Below are 12253 nucleotides of genomic sequence, written 5' to 3'. Positions count from 1 at the left end.
CCTGCTGAAACTTCTGTAGTGTGTCTTGTCCAGTGCCCTAGTGGCAGTTCTAGGGTGGTAACCATGCAAGCACACGTGGACTCAGAAGGCTTTGCTGCTAAGTGCCTGTGCATCCTTCTTGGCTGCACATAAGCAGGAAACTGGCAGCTCTCCAGGTGCTACAAGGGAGGTGAAATCTGTTACTGTGAGGAGGGGTTGGCAGCGTGTGTTTCACAGGAATCAACAGGCCATGCCTGGTGGAGCTCTGCCAGCTGTTGTTCAAAGGGGAGGCTTATCCCTAGGCTGTGCTGGGGGAGGAAGGAGTGAAGCTTTGTCCCTAGAGAGATGCTGGATTATTACACTCTGTTATTCCTGTATAGCAGTTTCTGGGAAGATTCTCTCTTCAAAATGAAAGCCAAGTCACGAGCTAGTTCAGCACACTAGAGTCAAGCCCCTTGCCCAGGCACACTAGGGCAGGACATGGCTTCTTTGGGTTATGAACAGAGAACTGGTTGATTCCCAGTTTTCCAAGGGCATCTTTCCCACTGTAGTATTGTCTCCTCCTCCTGGTCCCTGAAGTCTGGCGTATTCTGAATCAAGTATCTGTCAAAAAATTGAAAAAAGCTTTCCATATTATTAAAAAAACTCATTTAGGCCCATTCATTTTGTTTGGGTTTTCTGTGTTGACGGTTGGGCTTTGTGATCTCAGAGGTCCCTTCCAACCATGGTTATTCTGTGATTTTTAGTAGCACTTACATTTTCCTTTTTAGGGTCTAAGGTTCAGCTGATAGCAGCAGCTGAGTAGAACAGCCAAAAATCATACAAATGTGAAAGAGGATAGTAAGAGTTCTTCCAGTTATCAGTGCTGTGTCCTAGGAATGAGATGCTCATTCATCTTCACTGCAGTAACTCTCCAGATATGACAACCCGAAGAACATTCTGCACACATTTAAATACCCTTTAAATAGCTCACCTAGTTAAGACAGAATGCTCTCCTCAACATTATGATCTTACTCTTCTTAAAAACAAAAGTCTCAAGTTGGGCTTAGGGGTTTTTTTGTGGCATCTCCATAGTTACACTTTAAGCAGATTAATGAAATTGAGAAAAATAAGTGAACTCAGGTGATCATCACAGGGCTTTGAATTTCTTGCTCAGAACTGAACTGCCAACTAAGTTACTTCTAGAAAGGTTTTTAAAATCATAGTTAACTGTTTAATACCAACATGAATATTTTGGAAGTCAAACAACAAAGTGTAGCAACTGGAAAAGGAACAAATATGTTCAAAAGACTTTCATGTGAACTCAGTGATCCCCAACATCTCCGCACATTCAGCATCATCAATTCAGCTATAGTCTCAGTGAAATAAAGAACACAATGGTGAAATTTCTAGTCACAGTAAGTTCATATAAGGATGAAACTAATAAACAGAACCAGTCATCAGCCACTGAGTGGTTTTGCACAGCAAAATAGTACATTGCAGTATCATTCTTACATCAACATTTCCTTGCTTTTGGCTCTATTTAGATGGTGCTTAAATAAAATAATTGCAACAAAGATGTGTGTCCTAGTTGTGCTGCATTTGAGTACAACTTCTAGATTATCAGTTAATTAAATAGATTTTAATTTCAGATTTACACTGGCAATGATTATTCTGATACAGATGAGGAAGGACAGGTGTTAGCTAGCTGGAGTCCATTCCTTGATCTTCTGCTTCTGGCTCAGGAGGATACAATTCATCCAAAATCAGCTCTGCAACAACAAAAAAATCATGTTTCAGAGAGTAATTTTTCTACTTGATATAGTGTAATTATCACTGGTGTCTGTTTGCATTTTAAAACATACTGACTGTGGAAGGTTACAGCAAATATCCTTTAGCATGGTTCAGTGCAAACAGGTCTTTAGATGTGCATTTTGTCACACAAACTTCTCCTTTTTTCATTAATGCCTTTTTAGGCATTAAAGAACTATCTTGGATAGTCAATTAAATGTAGCTATTAGTGGAAAACCAGAAGACACTGAGCTATTTTACAGCTGGGCCTGACTATGAAGTTTGAAACTTAATTTTTGCTAACTAATTTTAAAAAGCCACTAGGACAAAAGCATAATATTTGGTGTTTTAAAGGAACAATTGCTAACTACAGTTGCAGGCACACACGTGCAGCTTTGCAGCATGCATGTAAATAATGCCGTAAGTGAATGAAGAAATGGCATCAAGGAAGAAGGAGAGGCAGTTTCACAAGACCTAGGAAACTGGCACCAGGAGTGTGCAAAGTGGGGGGGGGAGTCCTGATGGAGAGAGGCTAGAGAAGCTTTTGGTGTAATGGAGGAAGGCTGGAGGTAGAGAAGGGAAGAGGAAGAAGAGAGAGAAAGAGATGTTAAGGATTGCAGGGAAAGAAAAACCCCAAGCAACTGAAGAGAGAAGGTTTAATGATAATTGGAGACTTGATTATTTTTGGTTTTTAAATAAGGCAACATATAGTGCAGGTTGTTCTACTTAATAGCTGGAATATGAGATTTTGTTTCATCAGATAGTAGGAGCATGTTTCTATGGTGAGAAGAACAAGATAAAACTACTAAATAAGAATAGCAGAGTAGTGGTTCAGTGTAATGAAGTCTGAGGAGCAAAAAAAAAAGGACTGCCTTCAGATGTCTGAGCAAACCCTCCATGGTGTTTGGTACCTGGTACTTGTTAAATGAGGAAAGGGTCAGAAGTGGAATTTATATTGCTACAGCATTGAAAAAAGCCAACATTCTAATTTGGCAGGTTTTACCTTCACAGGCACTCAATTTTTGAGTCTTTTTGAGGATGGCTCTTATGCCTGGCATGGCGTGGTCATACTGATGGAGAACTTCCAAAGAGTGTTCATGAAACAGTTTATCTTTCTGAGACAGGCTGTGCAAGAGTAAAACAGCATCCTGTAAAAACTGAATAATTTGTTCCTTATATGCACACAAGCTGTTCTCAGATCTTCTAATCTTCATCCACTGTCTATGTAACATTATAATTAGTGCCTTAACCACCTGCAAGAGGGAAAAAAGTGCTTCAGTATAGAAAGTAAAATTACAGTTGTGGAAAAGTTATTACTGATTAATCTTAAATTTCAGAGTATTTTCTAGCAGGCAGAAACCAGATTCCTTGAAAAGTGCAATACACTTCTGTTTCCTTGTAGCTAAAAAAAAAAAAAAAAAGGGCAAAAAGCTGTTCCAGCATCATTAGGGGTACCTGTAAGTTCTCAGTAGATGAGACTCAGCCAGGCAGTGACGTACCTCGAGGTGACACTGGCAGTCTGTGCCAGGTAACAAACCCCCTGGGCTGGGACCCCGCACACACCTTGTCAGGAGCCTCACTGTCTAGTACAAAAACACAGATTGCATTAGAATGAGTGCTGGGGGTTCTGCAGCACTATCAGTTAAGCTGCAAATAGAGATGATAGAAATATTTCATTGCTAAGTTTCAAACACTGATTTTTCTTTCCAGTTGATTTTTTTTTTTTTTACCCCCAAAAACTGTTTAGGTTTTTTTCCTGTAAAACTTTGCAGACACAGAATTCACCTTGCACAGAAACCTTTTCAACTTTCTGATGAGAAAAGCTAATGAGGTGCAGTGGGCCTTAATTCACTGCATACAAATAATATATTTACACTTAATATAACAGTGTAGGTAGAGAAATAATTCAAATGGTTCAAAAATCTCTCAGATAAGAGCAGAAGTGGAGCAAATGGTAGAACTTCTAACCCATTGCCACTGTCAGTACAAGACATACAAATGAAATTAAAAATGTGCATGACTACTACACAGCAAGCCAGCATTTCCACTGAATACAATTAATATAATCCTGAGTCACTACAAACTGCCTTTTATATGTAATAACTCATAAGATACAGTAATTAATACATTCAAAACAAATCACAGATCTTGCTTCCTTTTATGCCGCTATTGATCTAAAGCAAAATAAAGCTTAAGTGTTCAACATTTACAGCCATCCTAGGATCTTTCTTGCTTTTTCACTGACTTAACTATGACTATTATGACTGATGTTCCTTTAAGAATAGTTACTGTTTCAGATTCAAGCAGCTTCTCTTAGAATTCAATGTAATCCCTTACTAGAAGCCAATACTGTCAGTTTTCTGTTTCAGCTGGAGAAAGGACTTGTTTTCTGACCAATAGTGCATTGCCCTGCTCCTCCCACTCCCCCAAGTGGAAATAGAAGGAAAAAGCCTGTGAACAAACAGCTCTGGTTACCTCTTGTTCCAGCTGAAGCCAAAGCCTTTCAGATGCCGATTTATCCGGTCTTGATGTAATATATGTGTACAGTGCGAGGAGGAGGCAGGTGTCTGGAATGGAGAGAACTTTGTTCTTTTACCAACTAGTCAGTTGTTTCTGACAAAAATTAATTTTGTCCCACAGAGCACATTTCAGAAAATGTGTAGTTTTCTCCTGGGATTCATGATACAGCTTCTTGCTTTACTGCAGACATCTTAAGCAGGGCTGAAGAAACTAGTATCCCTAAACTTCATACATACATTTGTGGTAATACTGTCCTACTTAAAGAACTGGACAAAGACTATTTCTCATGCAGAGTACTGGCAATCCCTAAACTCAACAGTGTCATCAGACAGATTAATTAGACTTCCAACTCCTCAAAAGCCCTTTTTTCCTTATCAACCTTTTATATAATAAACATTAAACTGGAAAGTAGTTTTAAAAATCCACATGGGTGTCAAAAGCAGTGTATATAGACAAATACAAGACAAAATACTCTTCAAACTGTAAGTGGAAGGCTGCACTAGAACACACATTTTCAGGTCACCCAACAGACTTTTTTTGCTGTATTAACACCTTGGAGCAAGGCCTATTTGCCTTACTTTTAGTCATGCTAACTAGCATTCAACTGACAGCAGATCTGTGTTAGGCAGTCTTTTTACCTGAATGAGAACAAAGTTGAGTAACCAGAGTGTGGTGTTGAGCAAGAATAGACAACAGCCTCACGGTCAGAAGGACAGCAGGCAAAGGGGTCTCTGGACACAGGCAGCAGAGCAGTACTGGGCTGTTCAGTAAGTGCTGAAAACTTCACAAGAAAACAGAGTTAGAAATGCAGAGAAGTTGAAAATACACTTTTCCTTGTACACAGCAGCATCATTCCTGCCTTTTTAGCCTCTCAGAACATACCTGATCTCAACTTAGGTGTCATAAATACAAAGTATACTGAAAAACATTTCTATTTTCCAATTGCTGACACATTTGGCAATCAGTCTGCAAATCTTGCTAGGACTGTGTGTATTAGACCATTAGCAGATGAAATGTCTCATTTTAGAGAGTGGCATTTTACCTACCAGAGTGAGACCCTGTGCTTTCATTTCTTAGGCATCTCCCAGTAATCACAGAAAACCTCAAATGCATGTTACAGATATTCTGATCAACTGCACTTTCAAGTGACAAGTACACAATGAGGCAACAGCATCTGCTTCGTATAAACACAAGTAAGTCTTGTTATTGACTTGAGTTGATTATCACATTCATTACCAGCAAAGGTAGTAAAAAGATCCTGAACTGCTTCTCACAGATGATCAGAAATGTGATATTCTCCCACACATGTAAAAACTTCTACTGTGATCTGCACAAATCAGTTGAAATAGAGAACAAAAACTACTAAACAACAGAATCTGAAATAATTTTAAAGCTATTACTGACTTACTTTATTAGCAAGTCCATTGTTGAATTTTCAGCTAATTTCACCAAAATTTTTAGGCTTTGGTTCATTATACTGTCAGTCTGTGAGCCTCTTGCAGCAGAAAAAGCTAAAACCTGAAGCAGCTTTTTAAACAAAGAATGTTGAGCTTGATTGTTACTGGGAGCATCCAGTGGAGCTACAGGCAGCCCTCCCTGTGTCCTGGTATCTTCTTTAGTGCCACACTGATTATTACACAACACGTTTTTGTCCATCTTGGAAACCTGTTCATCTCCAGCAGCAAAACGTTTTTCCACCTCAGTAGATAGCAATGTGTGGACAACATCCCAGCTGTAAAACACCAAATAGTAAAGAACACCCAGTGATAGAACTGTAGTTTCTTCAAGAGACAACCTGAAGTCCTCCTTACTTGACACCGTACTTGTGTTGGTTCTGGAAGAAACAGATGAGTGGTTTCCACAAGAAGCATTTACTGACTTGTCTGCCAACTGCACCCCTTGGCAGTAGGCACCAATGTGGTGTTCCACCAAGGGCAGGAGGTACACAGCACCTCGGATCCTGCAGCGTGTGAGGTGCAAGAACTCTCTCTGACTTTCTGTTGGGCTTCTTTCAGACAGTCCTTCATCCATAGCAATCAAGTTCAAGCCTGTTATTGCAAGCTTTTGAGCTTCTTGCAGGGATACAAGAGGAGCAGTTTCTTCTTGAGTTGTCCTGCTGCTGGATAGTTGTGTGGACTTCCTATCCAAATAAAATTAAAATAAGGGAAATACTTGAAAAGAAATACAGTTGAAATGTGAGTTATCCGTATTCTGAATCAAATAATAAAAAAGCCAGAGCAATAAGAGATGTCTGTTCCTAAAGTAAAATTTGTATTGGGGAAAAAAAAAAAATCCTACTCCTTGAAACCTGCAGGAAGAGCAATTTCAAAGCATTCCTAGGTCTTGTGAAAATAATAGAGCTTACAGTCGAGTAACTTCAGAGCCTCACTATAAAACATTGTCTGAAACTACATTTCAATCATTGGATTCCTGGTTACCTGCCTTTGATAACCTGACATATATTCTTATCTTTCCCTGATGTTCTCTGGTAGCTTCTGGGAAGCAGGAGTCTCTGCACATTGTCCATCTGCAATATGCAGGGCCTTTAAAGGACTACAACAACTACTTATTTTCTTGGCCAGACATGAGACAGAGACTTCAGGTGTTAACTCATCAAACTGCAGCTTCAAAGCCAAACACACCATCTCTGAGACAGGAGCCTTGCCAGGAACCCACAGAACACAAGAATTATCAGTAACATCAGAGAAAAGCAAAGGTATTTAAGAAGCTGCAGTCTAATTATTTAAAGTGAAAAACAAGTATAATTTATATCCAGTATTTATATTTCAAATGCTTTACAGGTCCTATGTCTTGGAAAATTGCATATAAACTGTACATTACAAACTGAACATAGTTTATACTTAGAGGATGTGCAGCCTGTTAATTTGATCCCATTTTCAACATTTCCTTCCTACTTCACTCATGGTCATGTTTATGTGCTTCCCTCATTGCAATGCAAGTTTTAGGTCCTTAAGTGGTTATCAATAGTAGCTGCTAACAGTCACTTGCAGGTTTTACAAAACACATCTATGTGCCTTCCCCTGATATATAATTAACCTAGTTTATCTCTTAGTATTTATTCTACTGTTTAGTATCTATGATCATCAGAGATTAATATTCAAAGATGCAGAATGATGTTCCACATTTTGCATTAAATGGCCTAACAGCCAAATAGCACTGGGCACAAGGAATGAGCTATCCAAGCATTTCTTAGTGTGGGCAGTGCCACTATACTGAGAGCAAGTCAGATACAATTTAACAAAAAACTCACCTGTCCACATAGTTGGGCTGGCATCCAGCTCCAGGCAGAGGCTCAGAGGGACTGCTAAGAAGATGGCAGAGTCCTAGTAATGACCCAGGGACAAGTGGCTGCTTCATCAGGGCATTTAGTAGGATAGAACCTGAAAGGAGATGCAGTTTTCTGCATAATCAACTGCAACATCAACAACAAGTTAGCTAAAAAATGAGTTAGCTTATTTCAAAAGATTAGCCTTCTTTATAGTGCTCTCAACCTCACAATATTTTATTCATTACAAATCTTTTTTCTCTACAAGAGAGTATTCTTGTAGAGAATCATTCTCTAAAAGGAAATAATTTTCAGAAAATATTAATCTAAGGTATGGTTTAAATATTAACTAAATTATATTTAGAGATATTTTCATTACAATCTGACATAGCAAAGTATCTCAAGCCAAAGGATTGTATTATCCCAAGTATCCTGATGATCTGCCCTCCACATTCAGGTCCAGACATGAAAATTATGTGATGCAGTTCTGTTCTGAATTGGAAATAAAGCAGCACCCTGAAGACTTTCTGGTGCTGACTGTTGTAAATGTTGCTTTATTGTCTTCACCTTTATTTTTTTACATGTACGTTTTTCTTGGTTTCTGTATCAGTTTACCAGAAAAAGCATAATATATTAATACTGAAAGAGCCAGCCTTGTACTAAGATGACTCTTGATCCCTATCCTTCCATAAACCAAAACCCAGACAACCTTTTTTTTTTTCTTAAATAGAAAACCACGATCAGAATGTTGTTGGGATACAAGGTAACAATAGGAAATGTTTCACTGCAAACCCGCAGCATTCAAGGCAAGAAGTGAGCAGCTGAACACCACTCTGCTGGGCACTGTACCTAGCATCTCCTCAGCACACTCACTATTTCTGTATTAACAGAACTCAGTTACCTTGTGGGTTTCGTTTATGTACAGAGTTGGAGGAACCGTTCTTGCTCGTTGCTTCATGCTTCACAGATAAGACTTCAGGATGGGTCATCTTACTGTCTAAAACAAACAGTAATTATGAGTCTCATGAGAATAACATTGCTTATAAATCTGTACTGATCCTTTACACGCATGCAGTTAGCCATGGCTGGTTTATAGCAAGTAAACAGACAGGAAACTAGTAAAAAATATCTGTCTTGTATTACTCTGCCGTGTCAAACAGTAGTTAAGAGTTGTGATGGAAGTAGAATTGCTCCCAAAACCAAATTAAACAAGTGAGTAAAATTTCACCTTCCTGGCAGGTGTTCAGTGCTATTCTACTCAACTTTATTTAAAAAAAACCCCACAATATCTTAAGTTAAATCCCCACTACTAGCAGAGATTCACTTGGCTATACTAGTTAAAAATGAACATAACATTTTAACAAATAAAAATAAAATGGAGCATTTCATACTTTTTCAATCAGCTATATATATCACAATTAACAGGCAAACTGAAGCCAAAAGCCTTGCAGGGCTCAGAAGACAAATAATCAAGTGTGGTTTTCAAACAAATACACATATTGCCTTTCGTTACCATAACAAAAAGTCAGGGGACTGAAAAAAATAGCAATACTAATGCTTTAAGGCTATTTTAATTTTCTTTTTATGGAGTTCATGCTGCCCACACAGTTTCAGATTTAATACTGTAACTGACAGTAACATCTCAGATTTTTCTTTTCTCTTCCTGTAAGAATTAGTTGATGACATCCAAATTTCTTCTATCACTTATGGAAACATGGCAGTTGGCTGCTATAAAAAACCCCACCATTTTTGTTTCATGCCACAGCAATCTTCAAATACATTTGTGTATTTATTTCCTAAGCCTTACTCAAATGAAATTCATTTATACAATTTTGTGAAAATTGCTGCCCTACACATAAAAGAAGAAGTGATTCAATGTTTCAGTTGTGTTTTTCACTACAGCTGAATATGTATCATTTAAAACAAAATAAAAAAGGACAGCTTTAAAGCCAAAACCCCAAGAATACAAAAATGCTGACTAGCAGACCAATTCAAGAAATAGGCAAATAATTTCCTGTTCTTCTTTCTTCAATGAGAAAGGCAGATAAAAATTTGCTTCTTTTAGTTCATCACAAATTGAAGTTTTTCATTACAGCCAACACTTTGTCACTGACATCTTGGCATCTGCTAGACAGGCACTGCTACCAAGATGTGAATTAAAATGATCTTGATGTCAATTTCAATCACAACTATTGAGAGTCAACTGGTATAAAATGGAAAGAAGTTTAAGCAAAACCAAAATAAAACAAATACTTGTTTTTTTCTCTACAGTAAACTTACTGAAACTGTTCAGTGACATAATACAAAGATCCTTAACTAGGGCAGAATGTTGGAAGTTATACATGGGTTTACCTTCTTTGATTGAAGTAGTTGGAAAAATCGAATTTCCTGAGGAACATGATGGTCTAGTGGACATTTCAGCATTGAAAGATTCCTTGGTAGGAAAGGATCTTTTTCCAGGCTGTGGAGAACATCCTTCTGATTTAACTTGTATTGCTACATTCTTTCTGGGGCTAAAATAAAAATTGAACACTTAGATGAATCATTACTTCTTTTGTACTTATTTTATTAAACAATAAACAAGGTTCTATTAACAGCTTTTGAGATACTGATGTTTTAAAGGTACTTCATGTTACACCCTTTCCATTTCTATCACAGAGACAAGGCAGACTCTTTTTGATCAAATTCCATAGAGGTGAACAGACTTTTTTTTGTCGTATTTGTTCACGAAAACAGAGCTAAGAATTATATGGAGAAAGAAAACATCTTTAATAGTTTAAGCACACATCCTGTAAAAAGCAACACAAATTGGTCACCCAAAAATCCTACCTTGATGTTAAAACCACCTGAGGAATGTGCTTGTTTCTTTCACAGCTCTGAAGTCGTGTTCTCAGTTCATTCATCTCTGCATCTTTGAACTGCAGCTCCGACTGCACTGACAGGAGCTGGAAGAGGAACGAAGAGAGACAATCTCACTGCTGCCCAATGATTCAGTGGCATCACAACTGCAGAGCAACTGGCATTACTGTATGATGCCAAGATCACTATCTACTTACTGTGAACTCTGCACAAGATCTCCATTTTTATGTATGCTAGTCCAATTAACGCTATCTTAGAACCAAGTGCCAGAAGTTCAGGCAAGAAGGACATGACTTGTTTAGACAGACCAAGCGCCACGCACAGCATGACTACAGTGCGGCTGTTAACAGCAGAGGAAACAGGACAAAAGCAGCCACTGTCCTCTTCAGGGCTTTCAGAAAGGTGACTGCAACAGGAACAGCAATCTGATCAGAAGCATAAAGCACATTTCTGTCGCTTTCTTCCCTTTTTTAATACATTCCAATTTTTACCGTTCTTGGAACTGCCTAAACGCAGCAACAAGTACATGAAAATCTCTGCCACTTGAACTTTAGCCTCTTATTTTGGCAGAAGAAAACCCTCAGCCAATTCTTACAAGTGCTTTCTTATAGGTAAGAAAAAATAAGAGCCCACATAGGTTGGAAATTTCATGCAAATGTTCTTCCTTTGACTAGGCGGACCATTACGTCATTAAGTCACAAGTTCAGCTTCTCCATGTGATGTGCTGGGAATCAACATAGTTACAAACCTTTTTGGAGAACTCTTTTTCTTTTTCACTGAAGGTCTGAGATTTTTGCTGCTCCAACAGCATGTATGATCTTTTCTGCTCCTCCATAGCACACTCCATCTGCTGCATCGAGTCACGCAGAATTTTAATTTCTCCATTTTTAATAAGAATTTCATCCTGCATTTCTTTCAGCTGCAAACAGATGAATCCATTAAAGGATGTACATAACCAAAGCTACATGGTTGAAAATTAGGTATATTTATACTTCACAGGGAGAAAAATCCTTCTCTAACCCAGCTGAGAAATTCTGCAATGTTGTTTCTAATCTTATTCTGATTAAATCAGGCTCAGCTACTGTGCTCTCTGGCAGGACAATAAACAACAGCAAAGGTCTATCTTCATATACCATCCTGGTATCTCTCAGAGACCATTCTTCTCTTTCCCCTTTTCTGTGATTATCAAAAGTATTCAAAGTCACAAACATCAATAATGTATCCATTATCTGGATGATAACGATCATTTATTTGCAATATTGTATGTACCATGGCAGCCAACAGGCACGCAGTCCTAAGACAGTATCTTCAAGGTAGGAAGGGCCTCTGACACTCCCTGAGCCATCACCACTGAGAGACAAGACTTTGGAGAGACAATAAATGAGCTATTCAGAAAAGCAGGGAGAAAAAAGCAGAGAGACACTTCTATGCCACTGTGCAAAACGACAGTTTCCCCCCATGTTGAATACAGTGTAGAGGCAGGAGCTTCCCCAGTTAAGAGGGAGCTGGGCAAGAGCCAGAGAACAGCAGAAAGGGCAATGAGAGAGAGGTGAGTGGAGCTTTTTCCACCGGGGAGAAAGCACAGCTGTGAGGGAACAAAGGCAGACAGCCCCACCGACAACTGTAATAGCTAGAGGGGAAGACACCACGAACCTTCCGTTTAATTTCCTCATGCTGTGTCTGCAGCACTTCGAGCTGGAAGGCGTCTCTCACCGGGGTGTCCTCCGCACCGGCCCCTGCGCGGGAAAACACCGGGATCTGTCCTGCAGCAGCGGGACGCACGCAGGGCACTGATGCCTTCCCAGGCCCGGGGGAAGGACCCGTGCCAGGGCGGGCCCG

At 39.0% G+C, this 12253-nt stretch overlaps 1 protein-coding gene across 1 annotated transcript in view; it reads right to left on the bottom strand.

Moving 5' to 3' along the window:
- Positions 1-1662: 1662 nt before the first annotated feature.
- The window catches only part of ATRIP (ATR interacting protein), a 13952-nt gene continuing 3361 nt past the window's right edge, over positions 1663-12253 (bottom strand). Inside the window, exons 2-13 of the mRNA XM_009996947.1 lie at positions 12068-12172; positions 11163-11333; positions 10385-10500; positions 9908-10068; positions 8457-8552; positions 7541-7670; positions 5678-6409; positions 4908-5050; positions 4225-4316; positions 3249-3332; positions 2753-3002; positions 1663-1730 (exon numbers count right to left, since the gene is read on the bottom strand). Of these exons, the coding sequence (XP_009995249.1) occupies positions 1663-1730; positions 2753-3002; positions 3249-3332; positions 4225-4316; positions 4908-5050; positions 5678-6409; positions 7541-7670; positions 8457-8552; positions 9908-10068; positions 10385-10500; positions 11163-11333; positions 12068-12172 (2148 nt within the window). The remainder of the gene's footprint in view (positions 1731-2752; positions 3003-3248; positions 3333-4224; positions 4317-4907; positions 5051-5677; positions 6410-7540; positions 7671-8456; positions 8553-9907; positions 10069-10384; positions 10501-11162; positions 11334-12067; positions 12173-12253) is intronic.

The sequence above is a fragment of the Chaetura pelagica genome, unplaced genomic scaffold (assembly GCF_000747805.2).
Source record: "Chaetura pelagica isolate M959 unplaced genomic scaffold, ChaPel_1.0 scaffold24, whole genome shotgun sequence".
Lineage (NCBI taxonomy): Eukaryota > Metazoa > Chordata > Aves > Apodiformes > Apodidae > Chaetura > Chaetura pelagica.
Note: the sequence above shows the minus strand (reverse complement) of the source record. Positions and strands in the feature narration are given on the sequence as shown.